This window comes from Astatotilapia calliptera, chromosome 6 (assembly GCF_900246225.1).
Source record: "Astatotilapia calliptera chromosome 6, fAstCal1.2, whole genome shotgun sequence".
Classification (NCBI taxonomy): Eukaryota; Metazoa; Chordata; class Actinopteri; order Cichliformes; family Cichlidae; genus Astatotilapia; species Astatotilapia calliptera.
Genome location: NC_039307.1, coordinates 14,089,394 through 14,108,432, shown reverse-complemented (window position 1 = coordinate 14,108,432; position 19,039 = coordinate 14,089,394). Strand labels below are relative to the sequence as shown.

Here is a 19,039-nt window from a genome sequence, read left to right as displayed (position 1 = left end):
AACCTCATGGTCAATATCAAAGACCTCCTTCTTCTCTGTCATCAGATTTCATCTCAAAACCCTCCAAAAACTACCACCGCCAGCAGCTTCACCAGCCAAAAGCTCTTTTTATTTTTTGTAAACCAACAAGGACTTTTTCTTGCGGTAGACGGGTGAGGGGAGGACTAGAGTTTCCAGGACCAGGCCAACAGGAGCTGAATGTGGGGCTGGTCCCTTTCCACAGGGAGCCCGGCAGACACGGACCAGCTCATTAACGGTTTGTTTGGATGGAAGTTCAAAAAGGCCCTGTTGACGCAAGTCCCCATTTACATGGCCGGTTTGATCTGAGTTGGAGGGCTTCCTCCGTGTTGCCCTCCTGGCGGGTGGTGTTTTTGTTTTTTGTTTTTTTTAATGTTTAAGATATATAGAGCCTGGGTGTTACTTCCAGAGCCTAAAGCAACTCCAAAATAAAAAACCAGCACTAAAGAAGCAATTTTATCGCCTACACAGGGATAACTCCCAACCAATCCCATTCCAAGTTACTCAAATTACAAAGTACAAATTATGTACCAACTCCCACTTTTGTTTTTATATTTTTCTCCTCAAGGAGGCTACACACTCCCAACAATTACAGTGCTTTTCATCACCAATCCCTTAATTGCACCTCAAGGAGACAAAGTGCGTGGAAGAGCGAGGAAACATAATTGTGTCTTTCATCACATGGCATGTTTTATAAAGGCTGCTTAAGACTGATGCTGTGAATCGCAAGATGTGAGGACGATGCGAAGGTGGAATGTGAGGATGCATCCTGTCATAATGAATGAACCCTAGAAGTAGATCACACAGCTATAAAAAGAAAGCTTGATAGTTATAGAGAGTGTTGCATCATATTGTGCACCTTACATATGTTTTTACTGAGACAACCATCATATACAAAGTCCTTTATACAACCATCTATTAATCAATATTTTGCAATATTTTCAAAATGCAAAAGTTATAGTAGTAGTTAATATATGCAACAGTTAAATTTTACTGATGCAGCTTTGTCTTTCTGGCCAGGCACAAATTATTATAATAAATACAAAAACACCTTCACAAATGAGGTTTCTGGGAAAATTAACCTTCAGTAACATCGCCTAAAAAAGGTATTTACCTTAAAATTAAAAAAAAAAAAAAAAAATCAATGGTATGCTGCAGAAACTAAGCATCATATGCAATTTTAGTAAATGAGCTGAAACTTTTTAGATTCAGTGATATCGCTTTCAAGATTTCCAAATTGATGTGGGTTTTATTTCATTTCAGAGAAAAGGCTTCAGGAGTTATATTATGTAGACAGAAAATGAGGGGAGCTGTCAGAAAAGTTTAGAAAAAGTTTGGTTAAAATGTGCACAAGTATAAGTTCAGAAGTAACACAAACAAGGCTCAAATCCAGACCAGACGGCAACCTGCGGGGTTGAAAAATGAAGCCAGCACAGGAGTGTCAAAAACTCCCACAGAGGCTGGCCACAAAAGTGAGGCAATCCCCATAGAGTCCCTTATCAAAATGCCCAACCACCTGTTATATTAACATATTTACAGCCCGGTACAAAAGCTGTTTGTTTTTCTTGTTTCTACAGCTAATTTGACAGTCCGAAGGACTCGAAATTAGGGATGGACCGATCTGATATTACGTATCGGTCCGATACTGATCTAAAGTACTGGATCGGATATCGGAGAGAAACAAAAACAAATGCCATCCGATCCATTACATATCACAAAAGCACCTCACAAAACTTGCGACATGGTGTAACTCAGCTCATAACCTTAGCAGTCGGAGCAGTATGCGTCACGTGACAGAGCGGCTGAGCGTGCGAGACCTCTCAGCGGTCTGGTTCAGCATTTGTAGCCTCGCTACCAAACCAGCATTTCATCGCAGAGAAAGTTATCCCAGAGAGACGTAAAGCAAGTGTGTAAGTTCATCTCTGAATGTTTGTAACGCATTCCCACGTTGAGCTTAACAACCAATATATGGAGTGACTGCCTCTTCTCTCTCCTGCTGCTACTTCAATCATGAAACTGATCGGCTGATCGGCTTTTCTGTCGCGACTCCCGTCTCTCTTGTTTGTTTATCTCCCACTTCGCGCCAGAAAGAGGAAACCAGCGGCTGAAAAACAGCAGCACGTTTAAGCTTGATAAGCTGTTGTTAGAATTTATTTAATATTACTTTCTAGACCAGGATCTTTTTCTACGTAGCTGACAACTGGTAACTGTGCAGGGGCGGATCTAGCAAAGTTTAGCCAGGGGGGCCGATAGGGCATTAACAGGGAAAAGGGGGCACAAAGACATAGTGTTTTGTTTTTTAAAACTTGAGTATGAATTTATACAAAATGCAGCAAGATATTAAAAAACAGTTTTATTGATTAAAAAATACACTATATCGGATTTATATCGGTATCGGCAGATATCCAAATTTATGATATCGGTATAGGACATAAAAAAGTGGTATCGTGCCATCTCTACTTGAAATTAAGGCAACTGAACTTCTTTTTGGTCACCTCTGATCCAAGAAGCTTCTTCAGCGCTAAAAAACTGATGGACATGTATTTAACCCCAAGTGTGGTTGTCCTCTTGGAACCCCTGAGAGTCACTGACCCGCCCCTGTAACCATCTGTGAATCAACGCGTGGGTCATTACTGTCATCATGGGGAAAAGGTGTGAATTACCTTCCTGAGACACTGCCCCATCCCTCCAACATGTGAGCTTTTAAGGTCACATGGGTCAAGCTGTGAGTGGGGATCGGACTGCATTAGAGGTGACTGATAGTTGGTGTCTGTTTGAAGTGCCTATCTGGATTTTGTTGAGAATTAATGTTGAGGGTGTGGCCCCTTTGACTGACATACTTGCAGACTTGTAGCTGTAACCTATACTTTTAACTTGTAATCGTACTTGAAATTTGTGCTTTTTTTTTGGGAGTAAAATTCTAATATTTTATTAGTTTAGTTAGGTCACTTCTAGCTCCAAAGAAACAATAAAACTCTAACATTGAGGCTATAAGATGCATCCAGAATAGGATTCTATAACGTTTTAGAAATAAGACAAGAGCTATTAACTGTTCATTTACAAATTTAAATAACTGAATTCACAACAGTGCACTCACCCATTGGTTCCTTGATAACCCTGTAGTAGTCTGGGGCGTCGTTCGTGTCCACTGGCTCCAGGAATGGCCACGCCATTTTATGTGCCTGCAGAGGTGGGAGAGACAAAAAAAAATGGAAATAAAGACAAAGAAAGGCGCTTGAGAAAGCTGAAACCAATGAAGAAAAACAAACAGCACCATGAAAATTACAGTGAAAGCAGGTGGGTCAACACAGATGTTCTCTCTCACTTTCTCCCACATTTCACAGACACACACACACAGACACACACACAGGCTGCTGGACAGAGGAGGAGAAAATTAGAGGAGAAGAAAGAGAAAAGAAAGGGAAGCCAGAAAAGACGCCGAGGCCAGGCAGCTGTCCAAGTAGGGGGAGCCAAACCCATCAGATAAGACGCACACAGAGGACTTTTTGTTTGCTGCTCTTGCATTGTAATGGGGCTACAAGGAGCTACGTTAGTGTTTTTCCCCCATTGCTGATAATAAAACTACAACTACAGTCCTGCTGATTCAGATACTGCTTGGTGTGTTTATGTACTTGTTTGTGACCCTCATAAATAAGCTTCTGTGACTCAACCTTGTCTTCCACAGCACACATTAGCAGGTAGTCTAGGCTGGAGGGTATGACCCCATCTCTCGTGTGAGAAGTGAGCTTGTGCAACAGCTATAAATCTTCAGTTCACCTGTAAGGAGCGCAGAATTCTTCGCAGGCCATCGTAGTCCTTGTCGGTGAGCGGTGTGAAGACCGTCATGGCGTCCTCTGTCGATTGACACTGAGGACACACGTATTCGTCGATGTGGTTGGCCTCGCTCTGCAGGATTCCCACGCAGCGACCGTGGTACCAGTTCTGACATCGATCGCAGCCGATGTAAAACCTGAGTAGATGAAAAGTACTCACGGATTGGTGTCATTTACATATAAAGCACTTATGATGGATTCCTATTTGAAACATGCTCATATTGATAATTAAAAGAAGAAGAATTGTTTGCTTGGATAGTAAAGAAGCCATTTTTCATGTCTATGCTTAATATTTTAAACTACTTATTAAGAAAGTCTTATTTACCGAATGAAACAACAAGGTGACACGTAATAACAGTTGGTAAAAATGATTCTTTTCTTTACAAATGAATAAACTCCGTCCATTAAAAACAGCTGCAGCAACCAACTGGTCGTCCAAAGGGTTCCAGGTGCTGCACATTCAAACTCTTATTGGCTGCTTTTGATCACAGGCCACCTGGTAGAAGGCAACCTGTCTGCAAACAGTTGCAGGCCAGACTCAGACTGACTGGCAAAGGTTTGGAATTAGTTGCTGTCTAATGTATAAACTCAGATTGCAAACACACAGCAAACATTCTGAAGCAGTTTATGTGAACCAGTGCAACTCATCTGCAACACATCTCTTTGCAATAGTGGACTTGACTCAAGGGGTTGCCAACTGGTTATATTCATAAGTAAAATAGAGGTTGCTGAGCACCTATTGCATTACGCAAGTAAATCTGTCCTGACGCAACTGCGTCACTATTTGTGGAGGAATTTCTGTTTCAAGCTGCTGGATTCTGAATGTATGTAGTTAATATGAATTTCTGTCAAGGTAGACGGCAACAGATTTGAGATTTTGTTTGTGTATCCCAAACAGATTGCACGTAATTGCCAACTTGACCCCGATTAACTGTAAACTGATATCAGACTGACTCTATTTTATTGCTGTCTTGATGCACCAAAGTCACTTTGAAGACAGCAACTGACTGTGAGTCGTCACAGACCCCCTCCCCATCTTCCAAGTAACCATTTCAAAGGCAAACCAGATGTTGTTGTGTTTGTTGTGTCTCAAATCACTGTTTTTACTAGTGCAACCGTAGCATAATACAGATTTTGATATAACTGGATTTAAGGAGCTTAGAAAGAAATTTAAGAAGTCCTCGATGACTGAGAACCTACACAGACATAACTGGATCGCTACTTTCGACCTTCAAACATTAGAACTGTTATCTATAGGGAAAAAAAGTAAAACATAAATATACTAAAGACACATTTTCATCAGTTCAAAATAAACGCTACGGTAAAAATGAATGAACCAAGATGAGTTTAAGGAAATTGCAAAAGGAGCAAAAATAGCAACTGTGTCTGAAATTCTCACACACTCCATTAAGCTGAATTTAAAGCAATTAAAAACTTGCTCCTTACTGTGACTCGTCATATGGTGTCTGACAGATGCAGTACAGCTCCTCTGTGCTGCTCTCCTGGCCCCGCTTACACTCCACACAGATGTAGTCGTCCATTTTCTTGGCCTCCTTTTCTGTGATGCCCACACATTCTCCGTGATACCAGTTGGTACACAGATCGCAGCCAATGTAGAACCTTTAGAGAGAACGAGGACACACAGGTGTCACTGTAGACAGTCACCGGTTTACAGTAAGTCAATAAATACAATAAATTTTAGTTTTAAAAATAAACATATGAGATTGGAAGGATTTGTTCTGCAATAGAAGACAGGTTTAATTCAATGAGGACTTGATGAATAGAGCAATACTGAGTAAAACCCTGAAAATAAGTGTACATTTAAAAAGAGTAACTGGCTGAGAGTGAGAACATCGTCTATTCTTTGACCTCTGATATCAGGGCAGTAAAAACTGTGAATGTTTTAATGTGGACAGCTGCACGTCTCCAGTCTTTTTTCTTTTTATTCAGCTTAGTGCTGTCACCAATGCAGCTAAACTCGCTCATACAGTATTTTTATTGTGACAGTGTTTAACAGAGCATCATCATACTTGGTCTCATCGTAGGGCGTCTTGCAGATGCAGTAGAGCTTTGTGTCCTTCTTGCTCTCTTTTGTACTCGTCGTAGAGATCATTTTCTTCTTCTTGGACTTGGCTGACGTTGTCATCTCCCTCTCCTCTTCCCGTTTCCTCTTGTGTGCGGAGCTGACAGTCGTGCTAAGGTGATGCTGAGAGGTGATGTGGGACATATTTTTCTGTTGCTGGTTGTGGGCGGCAGCGACGGCGGCGGCGGCGGCAGCCTGGGCTGCCTGTTGGGCTGCAGCTTGAGCCCTTTCCTTCTCCCTCCTCATCCGCAGCAGATCCCTCTTTAGCTCCTCCTGGAGAATTCAACCCCAGAAACGAATGCGATTAATGTCACTTCCTGCCCTTTTTGTGCAAAATAAAGGCATTCTAGTGCCATTTGTCACCAGTTCTTTATAGTTGCCTTTAAAACATCACGCCCAGAGTAAAAACCTTTATGCTTTTTTAATATTTTTTCATGTCTCAAGCTTGCTTCATACCTGGGCTTCTAGCTGCAGCTCCTTGTCAAGAAGTGCCCGCTTCTTCAGAATCTCCATCTTGAGGCTCTCTTTGTGTCGGTAAAGGAGCGAGGAGAGCTTACTGGCGTTGGCTAACCTCCTCTTGGCCTCCACAACCTCTTCCTTCTTCCTCCTCTTGGCTGCCTGCCTCTCATCTTTGTCTATCCGGTCTAGGATGAACTTCATCACCTGGTTGCACACGATCATCCTGAAAGGATGAGAACAGAATATGGTCGAGAGAGAAAACAAGAGAGTAATCACATCTCTTAAAACTAAAAATCACAACTCATAAAAGCATACTGTATTTAATGTTAAAGTGCTGAAACTGTGAATGTTGCAGACTAATAAGAAAAAAGCTAAAAGAAGAAATAAAAACCCAGAACTCTACTAAATCTAATGAAGGCCCATGTGAAAAAGTGCTGTGGCATTTTAAAGACATTAAACACACATAATACTCCTGCTGAGAGAGCAGAGGAGGATGAAAGGGCTGGGAGGGAAAGGATTATCACATATCTGAAGCTAGAATTCAAAAAGTCAGTACAGTCAAAGTCACAGAGGAAGAAATGTATCCCTATGACACACCAGTGGGCTGGAGCAGCGCATTAATCCAAACAATGCTTCTATGTTTCATGAAGTACAACCTGTGTGGCTACTTTGAAATATTAAAATTTTGCTTTCCACATGTAAGAAATGGCAGTCCGTGTCAATGAACAATGAAGGCATTTCTCTGAAAACAAGCCCGCGGGGCATTTTCATGGCTCAGTTGTGTAATCCATGTAACTACAAAGTTCTGACTCAGGTTCTGAACTTGCATTTCATCTCTATCTGGCTCCAAATCTCTTCTTTCTCAGCTGTGAGCAATCAAGTAAGGGTTAAAATCTGAGAAATATTAGGCAGGTTATGAAGAAAAGCGACTTTGAACGTGGCCTGATTGTCGGTGCCATGTGGGGCTGGTCTGAGTATTTCAAAAACAGATGATCCTCTGGAATTTTCCCACACAACCATCTCTAGGGTTTACAGGGGATGGGCCGAGAAAGAGAAAATATCCAGTGAGTGGCAGTTCTCCAGGAGAACTGCTTCAAGCTGATAGGAAGACAACCACAACTAAAAACAACCACTCTTTAATTTTCTTGGTACCCTTTAGGCCGCTCAACTGTGCATCACTTAAACACCACAGCCTCCTTAGTATTGTTAATGACCACATCCATCCTTACAGACTACAGTGTACCCCTATTCTGACAGCATTCCACCAGAATAATGCACTCCACAGTCCACATCTCAATCCAACTGAGCAGCTCTGGGATACATTGGATCGGGGAGATTTGCATCATGGATGTGCAGCTGACAAATCTGCAGCAGCTGTGACGCTCACGTCAATATTGACAAAAAATCTCTGAGGAACATTTCCAGCACTTTGCTGAATCCATGCCACAAAGAATTAATGCAGTTCTGAAGTCAAAAGGGGAGTTCAACTCCGAAGCAGGTGGCGAGTTTAAGCTCAAACAAAGTGTCTAGCACCAAAAACCTCTGCTAGCCCACTGCTTAGAAAAGCACGAACATTTCCTTCTTTTAAATTCTGAGCCAAACATGATTAATTTCTAAAAGTGTTAGGCAAACGTGACATCATCTCTAGTTTTATTACTCACCCGCATGTTTGTACGGATGCAGAGAAGACTATTTATTTGTCTAGTGTTTATTTGTATAAGACTCTACGCTTCAGTGGCAAGCGAGTAGACTTGAGTGTTGGAAGACTGGAAGAGAGGCATGTTGAGAGATGAACAGATAGAGTGGGACTGGATGCAGGAGGAAGAAATGTTATCCACGCCAATGTTATTCAAACAAATGAGAATCCATAGAGGGAGAAAGTTACATGTTAGCAGCTTCATTTCGCAAAATCAAATAAATCCACACGATTTATGTGTTCCCAGTATGTTCACTTGTGTTCGCTAACATTCACAGACGAGATCGAAAGCCGTTGCCTCGTTCGGCGCCGAGTTTGTGCGAACAACACACAAACACATCCTCGGCTGCTGAGGTCAAAGATCGGCCAGGGATCCTACCGCGTGCCTGCTGAAGTACAGAGGCCAAATGCAGCGTGAAAGTGGAGGAATAAAGCAGGACACACATAAACATGCAAACGGATGCCAAAGTTCCGCGTTATTACTAACAGAACCGTGTTTTGAAGGAAAAGAGAGAAAAGGATGACATGAAGAAATGGAAAAAGGTTGAAAAAATAAGCAAAGACAGACAGCTGCTGCTTGAGCTGCTGTACTGATGTCACGGTAGTCTGGGTTTGGTATTTCAGGTCTGTGTGAATGGGTACAGTGTTTACACAGTGCCTGTGGACATAAACAAATGGTTGTCAGGGTCGGCTATAGGTCAGAGTATATTCTACCTAACATAAAAACACGGGAAGGAGGAAAGGAAGAACGAAGAAAAACATTTTTTTAAGCATTTGAATATTTTGGCTTTTGTTTTACAGTTGCAGTTGTCCTAACTAAGCTTGGTAAACAAAATGGTCTTGTAGCAGCAATCGTAGCTCGCTGCCTGGAAAACAAACACGTTCTGCATAAAAAAATATCGACCTACTAACGGTAGGATTGGTCACAGGGATGATGCAGTGAAAAATGGGGCGGCTTAAATTTCCGACTAATTTTTCAGTCGCTTTTCTGAAGTTTACGGCACCACAAATCCCTGAAGGAGTCGAGGAGAGATGTATATTTTTATTGTACAACTCCCGTCATTTATAAAGGGATTTGCCTGCTTGTAGGGTCACAGTGAAGACATGCAGCTGTTGGTGGTTACACGTCCAAATGTTCCCATGTTGTTCTGCACCTCCCAACAATGTGTTAGACAAAAGTCAGACGGAGAGAGAAGAGGATCCCGTATGGGCTGCAGGGAGCATGCATACGAGCGTGCACATGGGCACGAGAAGGTATCAAGTCAAAGACACAGTAGTGTCATGCAGATGCTGCAGGCTTTGGATTGAGATCTGGTGACTGTGGAGGCCATTGCAGTACAGTGAACACATCAAGCCAAAAAACTCAGTCAGAGATTGGAGAGTGGGAATGCAGTTGTAACAACAGGATGGACATTTGAGGAACGATATGTGGGTGAGCTGTGACTTATAAATGATGCTTAATTAGCATTAAGGGTTATGAGTCAAATCCACCCTCCAGCCAGGTAATCTGGCTTCCACCCACGGTCCAAAGACATGCACTAAAGGGGGCTAATAAATCACTCCCCGCACCAGCACATCACTTCTTTTTTTTCCTCCCTGCCTTCCATTGCTGAGCCTTAGCGAACCTCAGATCAGGGCATTCTTCTCTGATCTCTGCCATTAACTACACTGAGGTTGGAGAACTGCTGATCACTGGATGTTTGTATTCAGTGATCTATTCTTCATAAACCTAGACACAGTGCTGCATGAAAACCTCAGCAACTTCTTACATACCCAAACCAGCCTGTCTAGCACTTAAAACCACCCACTTAAACCACCTTTGTTCCCATTTGGTTACTTAATTTAAACATCCGATCATCTTCATCGTCATGTCTACGTGCCTAAATGTACTGTTTCTACCATTTGATTGGCTTATTAGATGTTTGCTTTGAGAAGCCATTTAATGTGTCCTCCCGGTACTAATGAAGTGTTAACCTGTTGACTTTTAAAGCAGCACATGTGACACACACACAAAAAAACCCTAATCTGGAGGCAAACCTCTGATTCTCTTCTCTCTCTGCAGGCGTCATGGTTTTCTTCTGCTTCAGGTGCTCGATCACAGCGTTTTGCTTCATGACCACCTGGAATATGCGACACAGAAGGATGACGGAGTAAACCTCATGGAAATACGAAAAATCAGAAGTATGACATTCATGGTAACAGGTCAGTCAAGGACCTGTTACCGTGAACTTCCAGCAGTTTGATGCGAACAACATCTATCTATAGAAATGTATTGTTATTAAGCACAGCACAGAATGTCAAATACAGATAAAAACAAACACAGGGACAAGCATTGCCAGGATAAAGCTTTATAAACAAAGACAGATCTGAGCTGTAAAATCAAACAGAGTCCAGGTTGAAGGGTGACGAATGTTTATTTACTGATGGCCAGGAGTTTTGGAGTGAGATGATAACCTGACTGTGACAGCTGCGTACATACACACCTGTTTCTGAATGATGTCGCTCTGGCTGGCTGCGTTGAGCGCCAACTCTCTCTTTGCTTCTGCAGCTTGTTTCTTCTTCTGCTGCTGCTGCTCTCTGAGCTGCTGGATTCTCTGCAGTTGCTCTTGGACAGATGCGGCCTGGATGGTAACCACGTTCCCAATCTGTGCAAAGCAGAGTGTGGCAGTCAGCTTGTGCTTTAAATGGGGAGTCATTGGATAGTTTTGTTTTTTTTTTAAAGTGGCTTTGTAAATACAGAAAAAAAGGTAGAGGAATAAAGGATCAGATTATTTAACATCTTCATCCCAATGATGACATTATTGGGGTCATTAGAACATGTGCAATACAATTTTGCTACAAGCTTAATTTTACATCCAACGCATTTTCATTCTGTATTTTCTGAGGATCTAAAGTCCTGGAGTAGCAAGCTGAATCTAATACCTGTCCTCCCTGAGCTGAGGTGGTCCCACTCTGTTGTATCTGGATGGGAAGCTGCAGCTTGATTTGCTGTGGCAGCGTGCCTCCAACCTGCTGGGCCTGCAGCTGGGCCAACACCTGCAGCCACAACACAGAAAATTCACAATTTTAACAAATCACACTGTCAGCTGAATCGCAGTTCAAAGTGGGAAACAATGGCAAATCCACAGACTGCACCAAATTGCAAACTGGTTTACTGCCGGCTGCTGTGAGGCTTTCACTGGAGGATTTTAAATGTGAATAAAAGTCACAGTCATCATCTTTGAGGGGAAAGGAGTGACTGAGGATGCAGTTAACTTTTTTGCTAGTCGTAACTATACCTGCTGCTGAAGTCCAGACACACTGATGACATGGGACGTCTGCTGCAGTTGCAGCTGGGTCGTTCCTTCCTGTGTTTTAACCTGCAGCGAGGTAGGAGACTGGATGGGCATGTGGGCCTGCGTCTGTGGGGGTAACTGGCCCTGAGGGCTGGCCGATGAAGGGGTGCTGGCGGTGGCCAGAGGGGCTGCCCCTGTCTGAATCGGGGCAGCGGCCTGCTGAGCAGGTTGGGCTGGAGTTTTGGTTGAGGTGGAGCTGGGCTGACTGGTTGCTGTTGTGGCTGGAAGGAGAAAAAGGAAACAGCAGACATGCACTTAAATTCAGACATCACATTTAAGTTTCACACTTATTTTTTATCCCTTAATGCAAAGGCCTCATCTGCCCTTCATTTGTCTCTTATCATACCTGTGCTTGACGTGGGCGTAGCAGCTGAAGCCAGCGGTGTGAAGAGGAACCGCTGCACCTGGCCGTTGGGCAGCGCAGCTTGCATGAGCTGCTGACCAGGTCCTGGAATGACAGTGACCCCGTGAGGTATGACCTGCAGCTGGCCGGTGGTCTGACCCTGGCCCTGAACCATCACCGTGAGAGCCTGCTGAGTACCACTGGCACCAGCCTGCCGATCCACACCAGATCCAGCCTGCTGCTTCTGTGGGGGGATGAAGCAGAACGGGAAAGCTTGTAAATAAAATTTTACAGTCCAGTCTAATCCAAAATAAATTGCCTGTTGTAACAAATGTTGATTGCATACCATTATCTGAGGAGTAGTAATACCCTATTTCCCCCACTAATTCCCAAACCTCATTACAACCAGGTGAAATTTGTTCAGGAGGAAAATCAGCACTGCGTACATCTTGTGTATACGAGACCTTCTTTTTAACCCTCCAAAATCCCATCTGAACTCTTTTTTTGATGGGTCTGATGCATCCACAGGAGTCCATCATTTTTTAATTATTTTAAACTATTGTGAGAAAGGGCATTTTACATGTTAACAAATAATTGCCAACAAGCAGAAGGAGCCACTGTCTCTGACTTTTCTGCCACTGCTTAAAACATGTATGTGGTTTAAGGCACCATCCACTTTGTGTTTCATAGTTCATAAAATTGTAAAACACCATTTCTTTAATGAGAAATCCAGATCAGATACAAGGGCAATGCGGTATTGTCTTGTTTTAAATGCAATATTTTTATGAGTGTAAAGCCTTTTTCATTCATTGAATGTAAAGTTAATCCTTTACTGGGTGAAGAACCGTATATGTTAAAGTGATCTGCAACATAAAAGTTAAAAGAAAAAAAATCACAAATATAAAATAAGTCCTGTAACATCAACACTTTTGGTTGAAATGTTAAATTTCCAAGTATTTCAACCCTAGTTTGTCTTAGAAAGACTTAAAGCCCCTAAAAAACTATTAATATCAAATAGGAGTTATGCAATATTCTACAATTGTCAAGCTGAACATTTATAAATCTGAATACACAATTAAAGATAAACGTATACAGACAAATGTATATCTACAGGTTATTTGTCTTACTTTTAAGAGCAGGATGAGTGTAATATATAACCAAGATCAGATGGTTACAGGCCACAGTGCTGTTTGTTATTCATCTATTTATTTTTTTTTAAAAGGCCTATTAAGATCACTTCCAGCTTTATATTTTTACACTTGGCCTCTACTAGAGTCACTTTGCATGACTGACTGCTCAAAAAACATCTTGTTTATCTTAGACCGATCCCTTTTGTGCTCCATCAGCGGATCCACTCTCTCAGAGAAGCTGATTTAGCTCCTCCCCCCTTACGGCCACCTTTGCTTTGTGCCAACTCTATACCGACAGCCTGCCCTTCACTGACAGAAGGATTTAACAGAAGGTGGCACAGCCAGAGCCGTGTGCCTGAGACGACCATACTGAGGATATCCCCTCTCTATGACAACACAGAGCCAAGAGTAAGAGAAAAAAAAAAAAGCTGCAAGAGTTTAGAGCACATGGAAAGTAGTCAACTTTCCATACGTGAATTAATAAGGGGAAATTCATTTTAATGCTGCCTGTTGTAGATATGCTGCTTGTGTATGACAGGACCTCACAAACCTGCGTGAGCTGGGTGAGCTGTGCCAGGGTCAGTTTGACCTGGCCTTGCCCCTGTGCTCGTGGGGTGCCGGGTGGTGTCTGGCCTGCTGCCTGTCCCGCTGTGTTGGGACTGGCCACTCCCTGGCCAGTGACCGTGGCGACGGGGCTGGCGGCAGATATTGCCGTGGAAACTGCCTGCCCACGAATGATCTGTGTCACTACCTGCTGTCCACCCTGACCTGAAAGAGAACAATATCACAAATTTAACAACCAGGCAACAAACTGTATAAACAGTGGGTCACTTTTACTCTCATCCAGTAGTTTAACTTGAGTAGTTTTCAGCATTTTTCCCGCCACACTTTGGCCTTTGTGGGGAGACAGTGTTACATGACACTGAATATGATTACTTACAGTAACGAGTCTGTTATACAGTCTGTGTTAACTTATTCAACATAAACCTATAATTTGTTATTCCTGAGAGTCTATAATGGGTAAAATCAAATCCGAAAACAAAATGGTGCAAAAAAATCCCCCCCAAAACACCCATATTTATAACAATGATGGCAACTTTAATATACTTTCAGGGATCGGGTTAGTTTGCCAAAGCAGATAGCAGTACTCCTTTATTCTTTGTTCAGCCAAAATGAATGTAAATCACCTTGTTGGACCACGAGGGGTGTTCGAAGTATCGTCTTTCCCATTGGTCCTGTTTGCTGGACTGGCGTTCGGATCATTGTCATTCCTGGACGGATCTGACTGCCACCTGCCAGAACCTGGAAGATATTATCCATAAAGACAGTATTAATGAATTATTCCAAAGCCAGCAGCTACTTTTTAAACTAGGTCAAAGATCCAGGTTGGGTTCATGCAAAAGAAACATGCCTAAGACTGATTAAAGACAAATAAAGAAATAAAAAGTTCCACAAAATTTTGACTTTGCTATAAGGTGTTTATCATAAAGCTACACCGTTTTCTCTATAGACAGCACTCTTACACTCATCTTTGGCTAAATACATAACAGAGTACCCAAATTGCCATAATCTGTATCTTAAAATTTTGTATAGGGAGCATGTGTATAAAGTTATTATCAGTCTCTGCCAACCAGGCCCCTGGGTGGGTCTGGGGCGGGCGTGGGGTTCTGGGGACGCTCCATCTCCGGGCTGGGGCCCTGGCTGGGCCTTGGGTCCTGCTTGGTGTGTCGCCAAGGTTATGGGCGGGTGGGTGCATGGGAGCTCAGCCGTGGCGCGGGGGGTCTCCGTTGCATCGAGCCAACTGGGGGGCTCTTCAACTGGTGGGGAGGCTGTTACATCCTTACCAAAAAAGCCTCAGAATCAGAATCAGAAAGGGTTTTATTGCCAAATGTTGAGCGGGTTTACAACATTAGGAAATTGCTGCGGTGCTTCAGTGCAAACATACTGTTATAAATACTGTTATAAATTAAGCTTAAATAGACATGAAAATAAAAATGAGAATAAGAATTAAAAGTGCTAAGTAGATAGATAGATATATACATGATATATACATGAGTGCAGGTGGTGATCAGTGCCAAACATGGAATGATGCAGTGAACACAGCGTAGGGTCATGTGTTAGTGGTGGGAACAGTCATACGGTTTTTGTTCATGTGTTCAACAGCAGAGGGGAAGAAACTGTTCTTGTGGCGAGAGGTTCTGGTGCGAATGGACCGGAGCCTCCTGCCTGAGGGAAGCAGGTCAAACAGACTGTGTCCAGGGTGAGAAGGGTCAGCTGAGATCCGAGCTGCACGCCCCAGTGTCCTGGAGGTGTACAGGTCCTGCAGAGATGGGAGTCTGCAGCCAATCACCTTCTCAGCAGAGCGCACAACACGCTGCAGTCTCTGTTTGTCCCTGATAGTGGCTCCAGCGTACAACGCGGTGATGGAGGAGGTGAGGATGGACTCAATGATTGCAGTGTAGAATTGCACCATCGTCCATGTTGGCAGGTTGAATTTCTTCAGCTGCCTCAGGAAGTACATCCTCTGCTGGGCTTTCTTAATGACGGAGGTGATGGTGGGCTCCCACTTCAGGTCCTGGGTGATGGTGGTACCCAGGAAGCGGAATGAGTCCACAGAGGTGATGGGGGTGTCAGTCAGGATGATGGGGGGGAGTGGGACTGTGTGCTTCCTGAAGTCCACAATAATCTCCACTGTCTTCTGGGCATTCAGCACCAGGTTGTTGTGGCTGCACCAGGACACCAGACGTTCAACCTCCCTCCTGTAGGCAGACTCATCCCCGTCCGAGATGAGTCCAATAACGGTGGTGTCATCTGCAAACTTGATTAGCTTGACAGACTGGTGGGTGGAGGTGCAGCAGTTAGTATACAGGGAGAAGAGCAGGGGAGAAAGAACACAGCCCTGAGGGGAGCCGGTGCTGATGGTCCGGGAGTCCGAGACATTCTTTCCCAGCCTCACATGCTGCTTCCTGTCCATCAGGAAGTCAGTGATCCACCGGCAGATGGGATCAGGCACATTCATCTGGGAAAGCTTGCCTCGGAGATGGTCTGGAAGGATGGTGTTGAAGGCAGAGCTGAAGTCCACAAACAGGATCCTGGCGTAGGTTCCTGGGGAGTCCAGATGCTGCAGGATGAAGTGTAGGGGCATGTTGATGGCGTCATCTACAGACCTGTTGGCTCTGTATGCAAACTGCAGGGGGTCCAGGAGGGGGGCCGTGAGGGTCTTGAGATAGGAGAGAACCAGGCGCTCAAAAGACTTCATGACCACAGATGTCAGAGCCACGGGTCTGTAGTCATTTAGTCCAGTGATCCTAGGTTTCTTGGGGACAGGGATTATGGTAGAGGACTTGAAGCAGGCAGGCACATCCTAATAGATGCACCTATGGTATAAATTTGGGAACCCTAGGTAATTTTTAGAAAGGTTGAACTCTGACCTTGAGGTTGATGTCACTGGGATTCAAACTTGTTCAAGATTTTTAGTAGCTTTGAAAATCCTACATTGCCTTGTTCTCTATTTATTCTGTTCACAAGATTTTCAGAAAACTTTACCTCTGACCTTGAGATCGTCGTCAGTCCGAGATTTTACTAGACACATCTATGGTATCAATTTGAAAATCCTACATCGTCTCACTCTCAATTTATCGTAGTTTGGATATTCTGCTGTAAGCCTACCCAATCAGCCTTTTACAGCAGAGGGGTAATCACAAAGCTCATCATCAAACGCAATCAAATTGTATTGTGGGGTGTTGGGTGATTCCCATCACTGGCAAACACGGTTGAAAATAATATATCAACACAATTATGAACAAAATGTACAAACTAGAGCTGTAACCTGAGAAAACAACAGCTATACCTGTTGTTGGGAGCCCGCGGTATTGGGCCTGATGTTGAGCGTGGTAGTGCGGGGCTGGAATGTGGTGTAGGTTTGGGCACCTCCTGCCGTGCTGGATGGGATGATTCCCAGCACTTTCTGCTGAACCACACCTGCAGAGAGGAGAGGAGTGGAGAGACAGAAAGGAGGGTGAAAAAATTAGAGGTGAGTAACATTTGAATGAGGTTTCTGAGGGAAGCTTTACAAGTCTAAAAACGACAAAGAAAAGAAGAAAATTTGGACGTGAAGGAAATACTTTCGTGATGGTGTCTGCAAAGACGTGGCTTAAATACATGACAAAGATGTAAATAGTAAGTTTGGATTGCTTATTGCTTTACATTTAACAACTACACAAACATCAAACAAACAAAAATATTCTTAATAAGATTAAAATGCTCAAAACTAAAGTAAATTCTGATGTGAAGCAGCGGTCCTATATTAACTCTGCTGAATAGATTATTTGTAAGTTTCTCTTTTTGCTAGAGGGCCACTTTTTGATCACGGCACTTGTAAATATTAGTTGAGCAGGTAAACAAAATCTTCAAAGGCCCACTGAAAGCTTAGTTGGGTTTTCCCCAACATACCTGAAACCCCCTCATATATTATGCATGAATTTCACATCCTAGTTCTTAACTTTAATCTGACAAAGCCGGCGTTTCATAGCTGTTCACGGGGTTTCTCTGCCTTCACGAGCTCACGTGAAGCTGACGGCAGAAATGGAAACCATGAGAGCGTGGCTCTTTTTCCCTCTGCTCCCTCATTGCTGTGGTTTTTCAACCGCAACCGAGCAGGTAAACCTATATATCAAGGGTTTCCCTCTTCAAACAGGGACGTTAAGCCCGGTCGTAAGACTGAGGGAGTTGCTGCTCTGGTCACACACATCAAACAGGCTTTTCTATGGGCTGGCTGTTTGGAGAGGTCGAGGAGTTGGGATTCCGGTGAGTGGAGAGGTACACTTTTATTCAAAAAGACGAAGGGGGGAAAAAAAAAAAAGAAAAAAGGAATCCTACTATAGAGGGCTACCTGTCTGGGAAGCAGACCTCAGGGTAAACTTGTTTTCCTGCCTAACTTCCTTAAGCCCTTCCAAACCAAACAGGGCACCAAACAGTCATGCTGGATAAATACATATGTCCATTAAATGGTTACACTCCACCTGAACTTAGTTTCTCCTTCATGGTAACTTCAAAGGCAAGAAAAATCACTTTATGCTTGGTGAGCATCATTCTCATTTTCAATTGATTGCCTCTTTTTTTTTTTAATATATATTTAAAGAGGTGTGTAAAATTAACTGTAATGTTCCTTCTTCTTTTTACAGTTTTCTGGGTAAATGGGATTTTGCACTAGCAAGGTGATTCCCAAAGAGCTATTGGCTGAAACTTTGCCATGTGCAGTGTGAACCATTCTTCAAGACTACTTCAAGAAAGTACAAGGAAGCTTGCCTAAGAGATTTCAGTGTGTGTTTCAGAATAAAAGGTGATGATACCAAATAATGAATTCCAATCTTGTCAGCTTATTTGTAAAAATTCTGTTTTTGCCTTATTTCCATTTTTTGTATATGTTTCAATACATCGCTGTAGGGCTGCACGATTAATCGTTACAAAATCGCGATCTCGATTCATACTTATGTGCGATCTCATTTCCAAATGACAACGATTTAAAGAAAGAAAAAAAAAAAAGACGGCGACGATTGTACCGCATTTTGATCCGGGACGTAATCTGCATGAAAACAAGCGCTCACTCTTCCTGCTCAACAAATGACAAGGGCGGAGCCTTATACCACGTGATATAGAAGCTGTGCCGTGTGATGCTAAAATTAGCAGGGAAAAAAACAACGGAGAGCACGTCAGGGATGATGAGAAATTGACAGGAGAAAATCCGTCCCGGTCAACCACCCAAACATCAATAACGGGAACCTTATACAGCGCTTCCCTATACCCGTCGAACTCCCGCAGGCACAAAGAAATTACGGAGGCTATCACTTATCACCTGACCAAAGATATGGCTCCCACCAACACTGTGCAAAACGAGGGATTTAGGAAAATGATCAACACCCTAGACAAACGCTACACGGTGCCGTCCCGCAACTATTTTTCTGTTGTTGCACTACCTGCTCTATACACGCAGCGTCGAGCAACAGTGGAGACGGAATTACAAGCAGTACAACATTTTGCGGCAACCACAAAACGTGAGACATTTGTTGTTTTTATGTTTATTTATTGTTTTTATGTTCAGTCTCAACTGTTACGAAGTTGATGTGCAGTTAATAAGTGCAAT

General features: G+C 43.2%; 1 protein-coding gene across 7 annotated transcripts in view; it reads right to left on the bottom strand.

The window, feature by feature from the left end:
* LOC113023948 (nucleosome-remodeling factor subunit BPTF) overlaps positions 1 to 19,039 on the bottom strand; it is a 56,788-nt gene that overhangs the window by 5,972 nt on the left and 31,777 nt on the right. For all 7 annotated transcript variants that reach the window (XM_026170443.1, XM_026170445.1, XM_026170444.1 and 4 more), the window contains 13 exons: positions 16,748 to 16,878; positions 14,085 to 14,199; positions 13,448 to 13,665; positions 11,771 to 12,011; positions 11,368 to 11,645; positions 11,012 to 11,125; positions 10,573 to 10,734; positions 10,127 to 10,209; positions 6,391 to 6,616; positions 5,882 to 6,207; positions 5,298 to 5,471; positions 3,796 to 3,988; positions 3,116 to 3,200 (listed from right to left, as the gene is read on the bottom strand). In XM_026170443.1, the coding sequence (XP_026026228.1) occupies positions 3,116 to 3,200; positions 3,796 to 3,988; positions 5,298 to 5,471; positions 5,882 to 6,207; positions 6,391 to 6,616; positions 10,127 to 10,209; positions 10,573 to 10,734; positions 11,012 to 11,125; positions 11,368 to 11,645; positions 11,771 to 12,011; positions 13,448 to 13,665; positions 14,085 to 14,199; positions 16,748 to 16,878 (2,346 nt within the window). The remainder of the gene's footprint in view (positions 1 to 3,115; positions 3,201 to 3,795; positions 3,989 to 5,297; positions 5,472 to 5,881; positions 6,208 to 6,390; positions 6,617 to 10,126; positions 10,210 to 10,572; positions 10,735 to 11,011; positions 11,126 to 11,367; positions 11,646 to 11,770; positions 12,012 to 13,447; positions 13,666 to 14,084; positions 14,200 to 16,747; positions 16,879 to 19,039) is intronic.